Source organism: Seriola dumerili, unplaced genomic scaffold (assembly GCF_002260705.1).
Source record: "Seriola dumerili isolate Sdu_G_001 unplaced genomic scaffold, Sdu_1.0 BDQW01000138.1, whole genome shotgun sequence".
Taxonomy (NCBI): domain Eukaryota; kingdom Metazoa; phylum Chordata; class Actinopteri; order Carangiformes; family Carangidae; genus Seriola; species Seriola dumerili.
In genome coordinates, this window is record NW_019174393.1 from 8,862,503 (window position 1) to 8,882,272 (window position 19,770).

Sequence of the window (19,770 nt, forward strand, 5' to 3'; positions counted from 1 at the left end):
ATTAAGCATTTCTTTCTTTACTCCTCAGAAATGTCCTCCTTGTACTGTAAGTTTTTCTTCCGCACCAGCAGTGGGCAAGACTAAACTATTATGTTTTGATCAGTTTTTTTCTTATGTTTTATAGTTTTTATAGGCTTAGTAAACCAAACCAATATTTCCTGTATTTTCAAAGGAAATACTGAGTTCCAAATAGTTAAAAGGAAATCCTTGATGTTAATGTTGGGTGAACTATGTGCAGTAAACATACATGAGGCCCCCGAGCATTTCTGATCAAATATTTATACAGGTCTCCAAATGTAATATTAATATTACCTTAATGTGGGTCCCTGAATATCAGCAGCATACTAATGAGGGAGGCTAAAAAGTTTGTTTTTTTTATTTTGGAGAGTTTGATGTTTACTGAAGTTTATGAGATTGCGTGTGTATGTGTGTGTGTGTTTTCATTTTTACCAGCATTTGCGAGCAGTGTTCACTATTTTATTTTTTTATTTTTTAAGCTTAAATTAAGGCTATTTTATGTTAGTGTATATGTGTCTGTGTATGTAGCATATATAAGAATGTGTGTGTGTATGTGTATGGTCAGTACATGAGGATATTTTTGTGGTTTTGCAAAATTTAGGAAGTTCAAACACACCAACGTACTTGTTGCTGTCAACAAGTATGTTAGTGTGTGTTTACATTAGCACATAATATATGTTTACAGTATATGCCACAGTGAGTGTGTTTCTGTGTAAATGGTGAAAAATGGATGCATGTTGTTATTTTATTTGCGCAAATGTGTGTGTGCTTTAAAAATGTGTGTGTGGTCCAACTCAGAGATTTGATCTAATACAAAGCAGGTTGTGTTTGGTTCACAGCATCGTCCCTTGGTGTGAGTGTCTAAGTGAGTGAGTGTGTGTGTGCGTGTGTGTGTGTGTGTGCGTGTGTGTGTGTGTGTGTGTGTGTGTTTGTTTGTGTTTGTGTCCTATCAGCACAGTTTTGGTAAATTTGTGCCTTGTACATTTATCCTGCGTGTCAAAGAGTGCAGGATTGTGTGTGTGTGCACTGTATGTGCACTGTGTGCGTGTGTGTGTGTATATGCGACGTGGTTTCACTGCACATTAGTGTGTCGTGTTTACAGCACTGTGGGTAAAGTGAACTCTCTCGTGATTCCGCCTCCTCCAGCGGTTTGCAGCAGTTGTTGAAAGTGATTTCAGAGGGAGAGTGAAGGAAGTATTTTACATATTAAAACAACTTCAAATGGCGCTGAGCCTCCGCTGAGCAGAGCCACTGAGTTCAACAAGCAACTTGTGCTCCTGAAGGCAACGAGTGCAATCAAAGTGTTTTAGTGTTTAATTAAATGTGCAAAATGAAAACTGTATTCATGTAACATCCGGTTTGTTTGTCAGGACATAAAGGAGGGGAAGTGGAAAGAAAAGGTTGAGCTGACACATGATGTATGGTGTAGAATCTGAACTCATGTCACAGTATCACAGTTACAGGATAATACAGAAATAATATTAATCTGATACTTAATCGAACCCTGTAGGGAAAACCCTCTTTCTCCTGCCTTTTCCACATGAGGCCAGAGGTCCAGATGACATAGAGGAGAGTGAGATTCAGTAACTGCCTCAAAATGAAGTAAAAATCTATTTATTTAGCATAATGATGCATTTAATGTCATAAAATCATAATCAAAGGCAAGTCACTGTCAGTATATTCATCTCTTCAACCCTGACAGAATGACAGGTTCTCACAAAGCATCATTATAAACCCACAGACTTTAACCTTAAAGTCAACATCACACTGTTTGTACAGATATAAAAGTATAGAAGATATGTCTGGGTAATTATGAGGAAATGTGCATAAAATTATTACAAAGAACATGTAGAATATATCCATTTTATGTAATTATGCAGCATAAAAAATGGCATCTTGTCAAGCACAGTCAGGATAAATATGTGATATTAATATGGAAAAATGAATGGAGCCATTACGGTTGAAGAGTTTACTGTAACTTATTTTTACGTGAGCAGACATATGACAAAAGACTGAACGTGTTAGATGAACTCCGATAGAAGTGAAACACATATTCAATCAGCAGACAGATATTCAGCAACTATTTTGAGAATTGAACAATCGTTTTGTGTCACGTTTCAAGCAAGTATGTAAATATGTTCAAGCAAACCTCTGCTGTATTCAGCTCCTCAGATGTGAGGAGGATGTTCTGCCTTTTCTTTTCCTGTATGTTTTTTTTTTAGTATGCTGGTGTTTGTCTTTGAAACAATTTGAAGAAATCCCGTTGGGCACCGGGAGATTGTGTTTAGTTTTATAGAGGAATTGATTAATCAGAAAAATAATCTTAAACTCTAACTTACCTTTTCATCTCATATATATGATATAATATGTGTATTTATAGTGTTAACAACACAGGTACATTATATTTACAGATGATAGAACATTACGGCGAAACAAAAAAGTTTTTTTTTTTTTAGAGGGGAGAAGAGGAGTCTGAGGGAAAGCACAGGAGATGGAAGTGACAAAAGAGGGAGAGGCAGGAATCGGGGAGAGGAAAGGATGAAATGGTCCATGGTCCGATGAAAATATTTTATCCGAAGGAAAGGGTAATGTTGGATTTGGAGAGGGTGTGGGTTTGGAGGAGACTGAGCGGTGAGGAGAAGAACATTTGTCCTGATACATTGGCTTGAGGCAAATAAATGATTGCTTTCATGCAAATAATTATAATGCAGCGTGTAAAAAAATGGCAAACAAGTGGAGGGAAAGAGCAGGAGTTGGTTTGAGAGAGCAAGAAAATTCCAATAAGCGGAGAGAGCATGGAGAGGAACTTGCTGTGGTCTCATGCAAATGCGCAATAGTTACCCATGCAAATGATCTGCGTGCTGAAAAGTGATACAGGCAAACAAGTGAGGTTTGAGCAAAACAAGTGTTTAGCATTAGCAAAAGGGCAAGAGGAAAGAGAGAGAGAGAGAGAGAGTGTGAGTGGGAACTGAGTGTTGAGTCAATAGGAAACATTGCAATCTAAAAGTCTATTCCACATGCACATACACTCGCATACATAGAGTAAATGTAGCATGAAGTGGGGAAACCTCAGAGAGCTAACCAGATGGTTGGAGCTTCCTGGAAATCCTCCAATAGGAACATTCCTGCCTGTTTATGACCTGTTACACACTCACACAGGGCGTATAGCACAAAATTGATCCCAAATATTCAAATAACTCGATCCCACATGCAGGGTGCAAACTGAAATCAGGACGCAGCAGAGGAAACAAAAACCACCATGCTTACTTCATTTGCTTTACTGTTTTACTGATGCAATATGCTACACATTTAGGCCGTTAAAAGATGCACACAAAAACAATACAAGTAAAACCCACACACACACTCGGCTCAGATTATTATTTTGTGAGCTTTGAACAGGCCAGGTGCTGCAGAGCAGTTTTGGCCCCGTCGTCGCATTTCAATTTCTCCTCCAGCTTCCCAAGTTTCTCTGGATGGTTTGCAATTGGGCCCCCTGGACCTTTTAGCACACACATAGAGGATTTTATTTTCCCATCCTCTGCCAATATCATTTCTCAACTTTTCTGGCAGTGATATTGATGTTAAAGCCATTTGATGGATTACTCCCATTATTTAAGGTTAGTGTAGCAGGTAGTTCAAGGCTTAGAGAGACTGGAAAGATGCAAGAAAGTTGTGTCATTAAATATTTACACTCCAGAATATGTATATCACTCTCGGTGTAAACAATAAAACTATTCTCTTATGAATTCACACAGGAGATTGCACTCAAAGGGGTAAAACAGTGAAAATAAAATAAGTGAAACAGCAAACTGTGAGATCGGAGGATTGCAAATGTATCGAGTTAAGCTCGGAGCTTTGCAGAGAAGAGACAAAGGTCAAACGTCATGCGATGATTAGAACCTGTTTACACCTTTGGAAACAGAATATGCAGCGTATGGCTCGTAAAAATGATTTCCCATGAGTGCACATGTTTTGCTGCTGGTGTGAGACGGCGCTCGCTGTGGATTCCCATCACTGGAGGTCTTTTACTGGCAGCTGTAGCAATGGAAGTGGAGAAAATAGATTTATCTGAGAGCCAGTAAAAAGTTATGATAACAGGAACACACGCACTTGCATAAACATTTGCGCAGCGCAGGCAGACGCACTGTACACATGTTTAAAAAATGCAAACATACAAAAGACAGGAGGACATTCGCAGAGCAAAAAGACTGACTTTTATTGAGCTTTATTAATTTCTAATGTCTTAGTCAGCAGTTTTGTTTTGTCTTACAAGTGTCTTTGTTGGATGAGTGCCTGTGTATGCACATGTGAGTGTGTTATGCTTGCACATTCATCCTTTGTGTTTGACTTATTTTTCGTTTGTGTCATCATTCAGTAGACGTTGTTAAACCTTACTGGCATTAGCTTGGGTTAGTCCACATCTGTGTGTGTGTATGGAAGGTATGAAAGATCCTGATCAAGTCAAGCTGGTGGTGATAGCTGATAGGTCTGTGACAGAGCCACAATGGCCTCCAGACAGCTTAAACTGGGATTAAACCCTCTCTCCACCCTGCAACCCTGCTGCTCCCATGAGAAATCTCTCTCTCTCTCTCTTTCTCCCTCTTTTATTCTTGCTCTCTCTCTCCGTCTTTCCCCAGATGATGATTTAGACTCTGCTTCCCGACACCCAGTAATCCCTCTCTGAAAAGATCCTCATACTTCCCACTGCTGAGGAATTCTGAAATGTCATCTCGTCATTGATTCATAGCTTTTCATTGAATTCACTCACTGATCTTTACACTATATTGGCCTCGAGGGATTTTATTTCTGCACTGTATTGTGCAGAATAGTTAATCGCAGTGTCTTGTAGTATCATCGTAATGGAACAAACAGGCACTGTGTCCTGAACGTGTTATGAATATGACGGTTTGACTCGATGTATTAAATGTCAGCTGCGTTTAGAAGCTGCCAGCATTGTAAATACTGGTGTATTCAGTTTATTGCTCTGTGTTTGTGTGCATGCATCTGAGGTCACTGTGGCAGATTTTTGCAGTCAGAGGTGGTTTCCAAGTGCTGTGAAAGGATAAAGGATGAAACTGGTACTTTTCAGAGCTTCACAAACTTTTTCTTTAAAAGAAAAATCTGAAATTCTCTTCAATGCAATGCCTTTGCTGCTGAAGATACAGTCTCTAGGTTTTGTAATTTGAGGTTTGAGGATCATGTTGGATCTGGTCTTTAGATATAGTATGGAAGGGAGGAGGGCAAAGCCAATAATAGTCCTCTTTAAGTTGGGTTATTCAGACATATTTTTAAGGGTTTCTCCAGCATTTATGCCTGTTTCCTGACAGTACTGACTTGACAGGAAATAATGAAAGATAGCAAAGAGGTCACTAGGAAACAAATGTCCCTGTCTGGACTTAAATCAGGAACCTTTGCGCTTACATGGTCTGCATCTTAGACATCTAGCACCCTGGGACACCCTGTCTTATTGAAATATTTGTGCATTTTTTGGACATACTTGTATTTACTAAATGAATACAGGTTCGTTTGTCTATTTCTGTGTAGCCTTTACTTTTAGATTGATTCTTTGAGTTGAGTTATTGAGACATTTGGATGTTTTTAGGCACATATGTGTCTGTTTCAATCAATATTATCTTGTAGCATATTTTTAGATTCACTTACTAATATTAAATGATTATTTGTGACGAACTGTGATCCGAGATTTTCACCAGTTGATGTTTGTATGTCTAAAGCTGCTCCTCACACTTGCAACTATAAAATAAATGTCATCCATATTTGGTGATGCATTGACTTTGACTATGGATTTTGTGTGTGTGTGTGTGTAGGCAGATGAAGGACCAGTCGAAGAAGGTGGCCAACCTGAAACACAAGGAGCAGCTGGAGAAAAGCAGGAACGCCCAGCTCATGGAGGAGGCCAAGAAGAGAGAGGACAATCTCAGCGAAAGCTCCCAGCAGATTAAGGTACGGAGGGAGGAAGAGGAGGGAAGAAGCTGTAGGAGGGTGGAGGGGTGAAAAGAACGAGAGGGTGAAAAAAAGCGAGAAGGAAAAAGTTTCTCTCCTCCATCTCTATGTCCTACCTTGAATATTGTCTGCTATCACAACAATGCTTCATTGTAAGGTGACAATAATGACAGGGAGCAGCCTGAGGCAATGTCAGACACACTCACTCACACACACGCACACACACACACACTCACACACACACACACTCACACATGCGATGCAGCTCTCGCTCAGGGAGTGTGTGAGAGGGGGTAACTGAAGAGGATGACTGACAGGGAGAGCAGATGGAAGATGGAGAGGAGACAAAAAATGGTGAAGGGGAGAAAAGGTTGATGAAATGAGGAGGAGAGGTGATTAGAGGAGAAACACTCAACTATGAAGTGAATGCTGTGGGTTTTAAATGCTTCCTGTGGTGGGAGAGCATCTCCTAATTTTCTGCTCGAGTGTCAAGTGACCACAAGATGAACAGTGATGTGTGGGGTGATGATCGTGACTGCGGTTTTCCACATATTTCCTGAGATTACAGGTTGTCTTTCACCTCTTCATCTCCACCTTTAATTTCACCCTCTTCCCCTTGAATTTCCCTTAAACTTTGCCTGACTTTCTCTTTTTTTTTTTTTCTCATCCATGCTCCTCTTCCCCCTCCCTCTCCCCTTCCAGTAATCGTTAATCTCAGTGGCCTCTTTGATTAGAGGCAGATGAAAACACTTTCTGTGTGTGTGTGTGTGTGTGTGTGTGTGTGTGTGTGTGTGTGTGTGTGTGTGTGTGTGTGTGTGTGTGTGTGTGTGTGCATGCGCGAAAAAGCATATGCTCCCTCTAGCTATGATTGATCATTGGTTTAAGGAGGTTGGAGGTTGTCATTTTTGCATATGTGTGTGGTTAGGAGATGAGCTGATAGCTATGTGAGTCACTCAGACTTATGAGACCGCAGCGGTTACAACCATAACTAGTGTGTGTGTCAGTTGTAAGCTACTCTGCATAGTTTAACCAGCACTGAAGACTGTACATGGAATGTGAGTATAATTCAGACCGTAAATTTAATTCAATACAATAAGAAGATTTAATTCAATTAAATTTCATCTCAGTCTGCATAGTTAGACACCAAGTAATGTTGGATCTGGAGCAGGATACAGATTCACAGCACATGTGCTGGAGATGCTCTGGAGGTTTGTTCATGGCCACTGTAATGTCTCATCCTCTGTGTCCCACCTGGTCTCCATCAGCTATTCATTCAATTCTAATGTAACCACCAAAGTCAGTCAATTGCCTGGCAGGAGGAAAACAGCTCTTTTTATGAGGAATTGGCAGGAAGTTCATGCACTCATTTTACTTAAAAACAGCTTCATGTGTGATTTCCTGAGTCCTCTGAGGCAGATGGAGATCAGATTGTCTAATTTGTGAGTCTTTTTGCAGCTCACTGCAGTTGCAGGGAGCAGCAGACTGGAATGAGGAGTGGCCAAGGTTTTCAGTCAGGGGACATGTAAAGCAAGATGTGACAGGCAAAGCTGCTGTTACGGGAAACTCAGAACACACTCTGTCAGATACGGTGGATATCAGATCGAGGAAGGTTTTGTACTGTATATGAGTAAACCAAATGGTTTTCTGGATAATCTACACTTGAATTAAAAGGTTTTTTTGTCTGGACCCCTTGATGTAAAGAAGCAAAAGAGTAGAGATAGTAGAGATACTGTATATTACAAGTATCTAATCTAAATAATGATTATGATTGGTCAATGAAATGTTTTTGTAGACTTATTCCTTAATAAATTCTGGGCTAATCAACTCATTGTTTCAACACTACAACTATCCATGCTGTCTTTGCACTTACACATTGCATACCTTCTCTTCGTAGGACTCCCTCCGTCAGAAGGAGGATCGCATCGAAGAGCTGGAGGAGGCGCTGAGAGAGAGCGTTCAGATCACAGCAGAGAGGGAGGTGGTGCTCGCCCAGGAGGAGCAAGCACGCACACAGTCCGAGAAACAGGTACTCTCTCCCACAGTGTCTAATAAACACACAATCGCTTAACGTTGTCTATGATCCCTTTTAATGTGTGAACCAAACCTTTCCTTAAACTCAACCCCTATCAGATATTTATCTGCACACTCACACACACACTGTCTTTGTGGGACAGTTACAGTCACAAACATACAAGAAAACATGCACGGACAAACAACTTTGTGGCAACGTAAAAACTCTTTCTGACATAGTTAAACATTGCCATGCCAAAAGGGGCTAATGGCAGCGGCAACACACATGCCCCGTGCCAACTGAGCTCATTCAGGTGTGGCTCTGTATGTGTGTTTGCCCAGTCACTCCTCATTTGGCGGAGAGGTAAATACATCTCTATTTAAAGAACAGCTTGTGTTTTGTTCTCCTCGGCCGGCAACACACAAACAGCTTTTCCTTAAGCTGAGTGCGAGCCCGACCACTCCAGTTTGTAATCTGTTTTATCTATATTGAGACAGTATGAACGCTCTTAACGGTGTTAAGGGAGGCTCAGAAGGGAAAGGTTTAGTGGATTCAACCTCAGACCAGTTAGGAGTGTGTGTGTCGCTCCCCTGGGCACCAGTGACTTAACAAGGCCACAGAGATGGGAAATGTTCCTCAGAGCATGGATGGGTTTTGACAAGTGGGAAAAAACAGCGTGGGCCGTAAGGATGAAAAGTGCCCTGAGAAAACACTGCCCGCTGTAGCTGTTGGCACAACAGCTGGACTCCATTGTTATTACTGCCTCTAAATGTTGGCTGTCCTCTCTGGCCTTTACTTACCAGACTACCTCTGGACAGACACATGAAGACAGGCATGCAAACAGATGTTTTACTTTTGAGGTATTTTGCTGACACCCTCATCCTTGGTAAATGTTAGTGAGCACCACCACAGAATAAGTTCCAGACAGACAGATGCAGTGGAGAGAAGACAGAATGTGAGCAAAGACGAGCAGACAGATGTAGCGCATGAAAAAGACATGATGGACAGACGGAGGCAGACACTCTACGTAAAGGTGAAACAAGGCTTACAAGACAGATTTAGCTTCTCCAGCTCCATGTTCAAACAAGCGCTTTTTAAATCTCTCAAAACTTTATTTCAAATTCTAGTCAAGCTCCTGAAGTTTTCAGAGCTACTAAGTACCACAGGAAACATGATTAAAATGACGCTCGTGATAGGTTGGATTTTTCTTTTGATGTAATGATGCAACCAAAAAGAAATAGCATTTTGGATTTGAATATTTGAATTTGATGCAGCTTTAATGACGGGTTGGTGCAATCAGGGGAAGAATATGTATGTGGTATTGTTGAGTACATGAAAAACACTTAATGGATATTATTCCTTCTCATTTCTAAGAGGAAGAGTGGGAGCACCAGTGGAAACATCCACAATCACATGCACTAACTATATAAACCTTCATAGTGGCCCAAGAACCTTTTCAAGATCTTCAGCATCTTATAAGCAGTTGCAGAGAATATTTGGGGCCTAAAACTGTGAGTGTTCACAACAGTGAAGATTGAAACAAGTGAAGGAAAGATGAAAAAGTCACGTCCAACATGTTTATCTTCCTGAAGTTGACTGTGGTTTAATTTGTTTAGAGTAATTTATGCCAAGCTTTCAAATTTAATTTTGCAGCAATATATTGAAATGGCTCAAAATTCGAGAAGTGGCAGCTTTAATTAGACAGAATGGAGGCCATTTAGGCCAGGACAGGGTGCTGGAGAGCGTCCTCGTCTTCAGATGCTTCAGTGAAGGAGGAAGGAGCAGAAACGTCAGCGTGTGGTGAACGAGTGGCGATGGCAGCCAAACGCTCAGCGCAGTCCTCACCCAACATCAACAACACTAGCTCAGCCTTTCAGCACACACACACACACACACACACACACACACACACACACACACACACACACACACACACGTGTGCACTCAGTACGCACAGGCAGGATGGTAATACACAAGACAGCGTTCCACATACATACACATATTTCTCCAGACACACAAACATGGCGGAAAGAAGTGCTAACTGCTATTTAAACAGTGCGCCGACGCAGCACAACATACCATTCAGCAGGAGCCAGATGGACGCGACTTTGGTTTTCTAACTGGAAACGTGTCTCTATATACACAAGTAAATTGTAAATAAATATTTTTGTGTCCCTGTTTTACAACTGCGTCACTGCAATTAACCTTTCACATAATGATTTATAAAATGATGACAGAGGGAGAGACAATTTCCTCCCTTAATGAGGACGGCCTGTTCAAAGGCACACACATTGCTTATTATAGTGTTGGCACACACACACACACACACACACACACACACACACACACACACACATATGCAAATGCAGCCAAACCAGGCACAAACACACATGCCATTACTAAATATTGGTAGACACACATAAACACACTGTTCATGTACAGCCATATATTGACAACTCATGTGTGCTTGTGTGTGCTTGTGTGTGTATGTGTGTGTGTGTGTGCTTGTGTGTGTGTGTGTGTGTGTGTGTGTGTGTGTGTGTGTGTGTGTGTGTGTGTGTGTGTGTGTGTGTGTGTGTGTGTGTGTGTATGCGTGTGTATGTGTGTGTGTGTGTGTGTGTGTGTGTGTGTGTGTGTGTGTGTGTGTGAGTGACTGTCCCATGGATACGGTTCGTCCGGTAAAAATGGTTGACCACATGAAAATATACTCAACCTATTCTGCTAGACATGAGTCACTAGTGTATGTGTGACCACTGAAGAAAGGTGTGTGTGTGTGTGCGCGCGCGCGTGCGTGTGTGTGCGTGCGTGTGTATGCGTGTGCGTGTGTGTGTGTGTGTGAGAAGTGAGTCAACACTATGACACACGCCATCTGTCTCTTCAGAGACCAAACTAAAGACAGACGTTCTCCTCTCCAGCTTTCCGTCCTTTATTAACCAGACAATTTTAATTCTTGAACCCAGTGCACCTTCTTCTTTCTTCCTTTCTTTCACTTTAAATAAATGTGAACTTGCACAAACACAAACACACACATTGAGAAGACTGAAACTGGGGTTGCTGTCCTCCTGTCCTCCAGCTCCTTCTTTTCCAGCCGGGCCTCGTCACTCCTCACTTCTCCCTGCATCCCTCCATCCTTCAGTCTCTACATCTCCGATGTCGGCCAAAGGCCTTTCTCTCCTCCTCCTCCTCCCCTATATCCCCTTCGTAGCCTCTCCTGTCCTCTCCTCTCCTCTCCTCCCCTCCCCTCCTTTCCTTTCTGTCTTGTCTGAATTGCATTTTTAACGCTGCCTGTGTTTCTGACTGCTCAGTACTACTTACTGCGTTCTGTCTGCACTTTCTTTTATCTGGTTCTCTTTCATGTTCTTAGCATTTGTGTCTCTTGCTTTCTCAGTCTTCCCCTTCTGCGGTACAGTTTATTTTTTCACTTGAGCACTTTTACAACTTTTCTCTTTCTCCTCTCTTTTCCTCTGCTTTTCCTCCCTGTATGTTTGTTGCTTTAATCGTGTCTCCTCGTCTCCTCTCTCCTCTTCTTATCAACTTTGTTTGATCTGTCCTTTTCTTGATTGTGTCCTTTTTTATACCTCTCTCCTACTTTCATACTATGTTATCTGTCCTTCCCTCTGCCTATTCTTTTATCCCTCTTTCCTTTGGTCTTCTCTCACTCTGTCCTCTTCCTTTTCCCTTCTTTCTCTTTTATTTGTCCCCCCCCCTTGTATCCCTTTTTCTCCCCCCTCACTGTCACCGTCCCCTTGCCTTTCTGTTTTCTCTCTCTCTGCTCTTTTTGGATGCAGCTCTCTCACATTCCACTGCATGAGTTCACCACAGCCGGCTTTAGGTGGTCAAAGGTAACAATCAATCATCACAGACCGCACTCACCTGCCTTTTACTACATTTCATTAGTCATTCATGTCTTCGCCAGTCAGTGTTTTTTTTATTCCACTCACATTTTTATTTTAGTGAACTGCAGGATATAAAGTTAAATGTAAATACTTTTTTCTGTTAAACTTTCTTACTGTACGCTGTCTTCTAAACTAGTGAAAGATGTTGTTTAAAATAGATCAGACCTTGGTTTGTATGCACAGTCATCCATCCATCCATTCATTCAATCATTCATCTGCTCTGACAGTATGGGAAAACGGGAGTCTTGGAACAAGATTAAAATGGAAAGAAACAGAAAAAAATCATCAACAGAGTAAAGACAAAACATGAGAGAAAGCTCTTCCACCTTGTAGCTTCATTAGAGGCCTGGCTTCATTTGTTTGAGTTTTTATTCAAATGGCAAGACTCTTATTTTGTCTTCATCGCTTTTCCCTCTGAGCAGGAGCTGCTTTCAGATTCAGCTCATCTTCAGGGTTTTCACTTTTTTATTTCTGCTGAAGCCATTTGTTTTTTTTTTTGGAAGAATTGAAATAAATGTTTTTGTTTTTCAGTTTTAATCCTTTTGTCTTTGGTTTTGATGTTTTTGCTTTTCTTCCTTTGTACTTCAACATTTCAGAGAAGCAGGTAGTATGTATAGTATCCAAAGAGAAAGCGTGTGTGTGTGTGTGTGTGTGTGTGTGTGTGTGTGTGTGTGTGTGTGTGTGTGTGTGTGTGGGGTGGCAGGCCAGATCATCATCTAGCCGTGAGAATTGTAGTGACCTCCACACTGTGACCTCAGAGACATCAAACTGACAAGCTGATATACACCCAGAGGGAGAGAGAGAGGGACACATAAAATAAGAGAGCGAGAGAGAGAGACGACATAAAGAGAAAAAAGAAAACAAGGAGAAAAAAAACAACACGTTTGATGTTCTGCAGCGGAGCATTTCATGTAAACAGAGAAATTATTAAAACATTTCAAAGCACAGTCGCTGTCACACACACACACACACACACACACACACACACACACACACATACACGTACGGACTTAAAGGCTCACCATTTCTGTGTTAAGAAAAAACAAATTAAAAAGTTGAAGGGCAAAAATGAGACAGAAATATCAGATTGAGAGAGAATATGGGAAAGTAATGTGGTCCAATGTGTGTGTGTCAGGTGGAGGACCTGCTGGTTGCCATGGAGAAGGTGAAACAGGAACTGGAGGTGATGAAAGCCAAGCTGTCATCAACTCAGCTCTCACTGGCCGAGAAGGAAGGTCACCTGACCGCCCTGCGGGCTGAGAGGCGGAAGCACCTGGAGGAGGTCCTGGAGATGAAGTAAGAATACAAAAACACACATTTTAATACTTTTATTTATGTTAATATATAAAACAAGCCGAACATTAACATCAACTGTTGGACACATGTCATTTTTCATGTTTCCAAATTCATTTATTTCTCTGTCATTTCATGCACATTAAGAATAAAAATGAAACATTTTAGCATATTTTCCATGCCATAATGGGCCTATGCAAATATTTACCTTCCTGTATTTTTCACCTAACTGGCTGCAGTTGCCTCTTGGTATATGCACAGTAATATTTCCAACCAGTACTCAGATTTGACCTTCAACACTTTCCCTGAAATTAGCAACTCTCGTGATATCTCCAGTAGTTGCCTAAGTGTTCAAGGAAGGTGGTCACTGGTCACATCGACATGATCTTCACCCGACAACTCATCGCCTCCCTCTTTCCTCTTCCTCCTCTTTCCTCTCTTCTTTTATCTCCTCTCTCTCTCTCTCTCTCTGCACTTAAAGTCATAGAAGTTAAGTAGTGTGTTAATGCAATAGCCATGTACCGCTGTCCAACTCTTCATGTGATTGATTACATACACAGACACCCGCACACACTCATGCACACACTGTAACTCAGAGTAAATTTGAATGTAATTTTAATAGATGGGTTTGCATTTTAAGTGCAGCTGAGAGGAGTCCAGCAGTCCAATGATTCCATGTATTTTCTGCTGTTTTACATCCTCACTGAGACCTTACAACGAGGTGTAATTTAGTGGAATGACGCTTTGGGCTGAAATAGAAGCCAGGGAGAATGTCCATGTTAGCATGCCCTGCCTATTTAAGCACGCGGTGGGACTATCTTTTATTGTGGCATCATGGGAAAGTGAGGGCATGCACTGTGATTTAGGTTTCCTGCACTGTGTCCGCGACGTTTTCTACCAACATTGCACTTCTTTGTTTATGGGAAAGAGACTGTGTGTGTGTGTGTGTGTGTGTGTGTGTGTGTGTGTGTGTGTGTGTGTGTGTGTGTGTGTGTGTGTGTGTGTGTGTGTCTGTCTGTCCAGCAGCATGTCCATTCACAGCCCAGGTGAGCAAGTTATTGGCCATTTTATCACCATAGTAACGACCCATGTGATTATTATAGGCATCAGCGCTTCAGAATGCGTGGCCTTGTTTTCATATGTGAATTCGTAGGTGGGTGCGTGTGTGTGTATGTGTTCACGTGTGCAAGCACACCATGATTGATTTATTGACGTCAAGACGTGCCCACCATTCCTTTTTATGACAATACTGACTCCATGATGAATATTTATGTAACAGGCACAGACGTGAATAGATGAACACATACAAACACAGAACGCATAAACACACATAACGACATGCAAACACACACAGAGAGAGAGAGAGACCATTTATACACATGCATGATTAGATTTATCAGTCTCCAGTGGGCAGTTCAGTCTGTGCTATCATTTAACTTCGCTCTCCCACCAACACCGTGTGTGTGTGTGTGTGTGTGTGTGTGTGGGTGTGTGTGTGTGTGTGTGTGTGTGTGTGTGTGTGTGTGTGTGTGTGTGTGTGTGTGTGTGTGTGTGTGTGTTTGTGCGCGTGCGTTGTTGCTTTGTGGTTACCATCACTATTAAGCTCCAGTCACCACATTGTCCAAACTCTGAGCTGTGGTATGACTGTGTGTTTCCATTGACAGATCACACCCACAGTACAGAGACCAAATGTTTACTCTGCTGATCGTCTCTGGTGTTTGTGTTGCAGATACACACACTGCACTGTTCTGTTATGTGACAAATATCTATGACTTATGCATTCAGTATGTGATTGCAAATAAATTCTCTGAGTTTTTTCCTTCTCTCGTTTAAGTATTTCCTGACAAGTGACATATGAAATAGGATAGTTAATTACAGAGTGATTCACTTGTGTCTGTAACATGATAAATTAATTTTTTTTAAACCTATGATGTAAGTCTATAAAAGCTATTTGCTTCTTTTTGGGGCCATTTTTGTAGACTGACAAAATAATACAGTCGTATAACATTTTGGGAGATCAGCAGGTAGAAAAACACAATTCTTTTCCATCACTTTAAATCATATCTTGTTGCTCCTTTTCCCTCCTTTGTGCTGAATATTGAAATATATATATTGATTCATTTTTCAGATATTATTACTTATTGTTGGTACAGTGATCTGTGTTGGCCAGCTGTTTTTTTTGGTTGTTACCAAATGTACTATTTTATACTGTTTCCACTTGTATAGTGGTTCTTCTCTGATTAAAAGCAACTCACCCAAAACACACTTGAAACAAAACCTTTGAATCATCTGCAGGGGCTTGTAAAGAATTGTTACATTCACATGTGATTATTTGGCAACTTACTGAAAAAATACAGCGCTTTCAAGCTCTGCCTCTGCATAATACATGATATTTGTCAGGCTGCAGTAAGATATTCTTCTCACATATTTGGGATATTGTGTATTTTCCCCTCTGTTACCCCTCATTGAAACGTCTAGATGTTTCAGGTAGCTGCTAGTTGTCGTGCCATGAGTAATAGACATGACGCCATTGCTCATATTTTTCACAAGACGTTAGGGTTTGGTCAGCAAATACGTCATTTGTGTCTGGCGATCTCCCACATGTAAAACATGAGATGTTTGAGGTGGCTGTGTCCTGTGTGTCCATATATCTCACTGTAATGCACATGAAACTGTCTCTGCGCACACAGGCTGCCGTAACTCTTTGGGGTTTGATGTCTGATTTGCTGCCCAGTTTTACATCGGTGTTAGGTTTAATGTTACTGTAAGACATGATATATGATACGGCATGTTTCAGAGGTTTCTGGGACAGACATAGAGTATATTAACACACATGCACACACACTCATTCCCATGCAGAAATATATTCCAAATACATCTGGATGAACACACATACTCTTCTGTCTCATTCTGTCTCGCTTTTTTGCCATCACTTGTTTCCTTACTTTCCCGCTCTTATTGCCTCTCACACGCGCACACACACACACACACACACACACACACACACACACACACACACACACACACACACTCTATAATGTAGTTGTCAGAGTATCTATCCATCTTAGTGCCATAGTTTTCACCAGCTAGTTGTACACTATGCTATCCAACACTATCCTGACCTTTGGCCTGATGTGAATTTTTAGTTTGTGTGTTTCAGTGTATCTGCATGTGTGTGCAACAACCCAGTAAAATATATATTATGCCACAAGATGAAAGAATCAACATTCATATTTAATAATATGCACCTAAAACCATAAAACCATATACACACATCCACAAACATGTAGATGTAGAACTATGCAAAGATACACACATCTGCCCTGCAGGACGCCAACATGCGACTTTCCCACTGATAAATCATCTGCAGTGACCTTCACACATGCGCGCACACTCGTAAAGCACACACAGACATATTTTCTTTGTGCTGTACATTAAATATGCACATGCTCATTTTCTTCCCAGACTTGTGTGCATGTGTGTTGTCATGTGTTTGTACAGTTTGGGGTAGGCAGGTGTGTGAGGGTGTGTGTGTGTGTGTGTGTGTGTGTGTGTGTGTGCGCGTGCGTCACAGCCAGCTGGAGGAATGTGCTGACAGTGTCTGTGTAACAGCAGGGTGTCACGTCTGAAATCCCAATCTGGATGAATTAAGGCCTATTTTATTCGCTGCTGTTCGGCTTTACTGCCATTTAACACACATCTCTCTCTCTTTTGCTGTACCGCCCTGTCTGATTCACACACATATTTATGTCTCTGGTTATGTGTGGGTATGTTTCTGGACAATTTTGAGGCGTTAGATTCAATGCAGTTCATGTCCAACAAGACTTGATTAATGTAAAACATAAATACAGAAGATTTTATTTGGCTTTTAAAGTATTTTATGAGGAGATGAGACAAGACAATAACCTACTAACCCTTCATTATAGGTCGTATTCAAGACAAGTCATGGCAGCTTTGTTTTTAAGTCACAACAAAATCTATCCTTAGACCTTTGATTTGGATGAAAAAAAATCCATCCAAAGAAAAACTTTAATGGGAGGTTGTGAAAAAAGGACAATTTCAAATATTTACTATATTAATGTAGTGATTTTTACAGTGATGACAGCTCCTTAAAAAGTGTCAACACTTACCTCACTGAAAATGCATCCTTTCAACACAAAAACACAAATTTCACAACCACTAGTGATTTGAATTTGTAGAGACTTGTCTTGCAGCTTTGCTTGAGATTCTTTATTCAGGGCAAGAAGCTCCATAAGACTTCAAACTATATATTTTGAACAGAAATTGGTTAGTGGAGGTTTAAATTGGGTTGCAGTTTAAACCTAGGTTGCAGCAATAGTTTCAGTTTTGATCAAGTGTGCTGATTAGTTATAGTAAATGAAAAAATGATTAAAGAAATTAGTTGAACTTAATTCTTGCGGTCACAACATTATATTTTTATGGAAGGACTTCACACAACACCCACATCCAAACCATTTACCTAAAATGCAAAATGAGGTAGATTTCATAATAGTGCATTGAATTATTGTTGATATCACTAACAGTTTGGGTTGGATATCAGGACAGACTGCGAGAGGAGAGAACAAAGATGTGGACCAGAGAGGTGGTAAGAGGAGAGACGATGAGCAGATGAGGAGAGGGAAAAGACCCAAACACAGGAGAAGAGTGCAGAGAGGACAAAACGAGCAGAAGAAAAGAGAGGAGAGAGGTCAGGGCAAGAGTTATAAATCTCTTTTTTGGGGGGAGGGAGACAGTAGGAGGATAATAAAATGAAAGAAAAGAAGCAGAAATGTTTTTTTGGCAGAGAGAAAAGGAGGGAAAGCAAAGAGGAGAAAGACAGCTGTCCAACAACAACTTACTGGAGCCAACAAAACTGCGTGATATCCCGAAGAAATGATATTACCTCCATCTCTGTCTCCCTCGCTCCTTCCGTTCATCCATCAATCTCTCAGACTGCAGTATATATTGAATTTATAACCACTTACATGATATCCTCCTCCTTTACATTCATGCATCCCTCTTCACCTCATGGCCATAATTGTTGACTAATTACTGGTCGTTAGTTTAACCAGACAAGAATTATGCATTTAACATTTTTAAAATCAGAATTGATCTGTTTCAAATGTTCCCAGATGTAAAACGGTGAGAGACTGATTTCTGTTTATTTGCAAGGTTGTTATGGGGACGGTTGCATTAATGATGCTTAAAAAGAAGGTTTATTACAAAGGAAAACACTGATGCATCACGTTGAAAAGACCCTGCTGTACAGAAACTGGGGGGGGGCGATGCACTTGACAATTTTTTTGGCAACGAAAATGGTCACGGCTTCCAGCAACAGGCAGCGAAGTGAGTCACATTACTTTTGTTTGCTTAAGTAGGGGAAGAAAAACTGATATTGTAGTTGTTTTCTCTGTGTGTGGGAGGCTTCCTCAGACTGTAAGAAACAAGTGATAATCAGTTATTGGTGGGTGATTCACTGAGCACACTTTATTTTTTGGTAAAACTATTTGGAGATACTGGAACAGGATCTTCTGTCGCATATCAAAATGAAGATTTTCGAAACTCCTTATGAGGAAAAAAAAATCTATCAAATTAGTTGTTTTCAGTTGTGTGTGTATGGGTAACTCATGCTGTTTTTCCTCTTGTCTCAGTCTCACACACGCTGTGTCTTGAAGAATTTGGACAATCTCGACTACAGGAAGTCTGTTTACACAAACACTGTATTTTGCGCCACATGTAAAATTTGACTATTAAAGTCTGCAGAATCACAGAGTTGCTGCGCCGTCTTCAGCCTCCCGCAGTTCGAGCCTTGGCTGATGCCTCAAGGTGAACTCTATAAATTCAATTTATTTTTCCTTTGCTGCTCTGCTCTTCGTTTTATCTCCCTCCCAGTCTCCCTCTAACCCCTCAAACCTCTCCCTGCACCCCTTCCGCCAAACCCTCCCTTCATTCCTGCCGTCCCTCCCTCACTGCATCCCTTGTTCTGGCATTCCTTTCCTCCATCTCTCCCATCCTCCTTTTTCATCTCTCATTCTTTGCATCCTACCTTCCTTCCATTTCTCTTTGCCTCTTTCCATCCATCCTCTCCATTCTGAGCCTACATCTGTCTGGAAATGTTATTATCGAGTGATTTCTGTCTGGGCAGGCTGTATTTCTCTCTGTCTGTCCCTGTCTCCACTGTTGTCACTACATACTGAAACTAATCAATGATGTGTGTGTGTACGTGTGTATTTGTGCGTGTGTACTCAAAAGATTCTATTTTCAACGGCTCTGTCAATTGGACGACAGCTCTGCTCTTTACAGCCGGAAAGCCATCGCTAACAATATGACTGCATGTGTAAAAGACACACACACACACACACACACACACAAACACACACACACACCAGCTATCCCATCACTAACAATAGAAGTACATGTTGCCTTCAGAAATAAGACACACACATACACACAGAGTCACTTACAAAACCAGATGAGACAGCATGACTTCATAGAAGCTTTCACTCCCAGAGGAATGTTTGTAGATTTATACCCACACACACACTTCACTTGAATGGTGTGTGTGTGTGTAGATATATATATATATATATA

At 41.1% G+C, this 19,770-nt stretch overlaps 1 protein-coding gene across 9 annotated transcripts in view; it reads left to right on the forward strand.

Annotated features, from left to right (window-relative positions):
- The window catches only part of LOC111224653 (ELKS/Rab6-interacting/CAST family member 1-like), a 120,019-nt gene that overhangs the window by 54,132 nt on the left and 46,117 nt on the right, over window positions 1–19,770 (forward strand). For all 9 annotated transcript variants that reach the window (XR_002665230.1, XR_002665231.1, XR_002665232.1 and 6 more), the window contains 3 exons: window positions 5,844–5,979; window positions 7,874–8,005; window positions 13,022–13,182. Coding sequence is in view for 6 of the 9 variants with exons in the window: in XM_022749220.1 (XP_022604941.1) it covers window positions 5,844–5,979; window positions 7,874–8,005; window positions 13,022–13,182 (429 nt within the window). In the remaining 3 variants the exon portion in view is untranslated. The remainder of the gene's footprint in view (window positions 1–5,843; window positions 5,980–7,873; window positions 8,006–13,021; window positions 13,183–19,770) is intronic.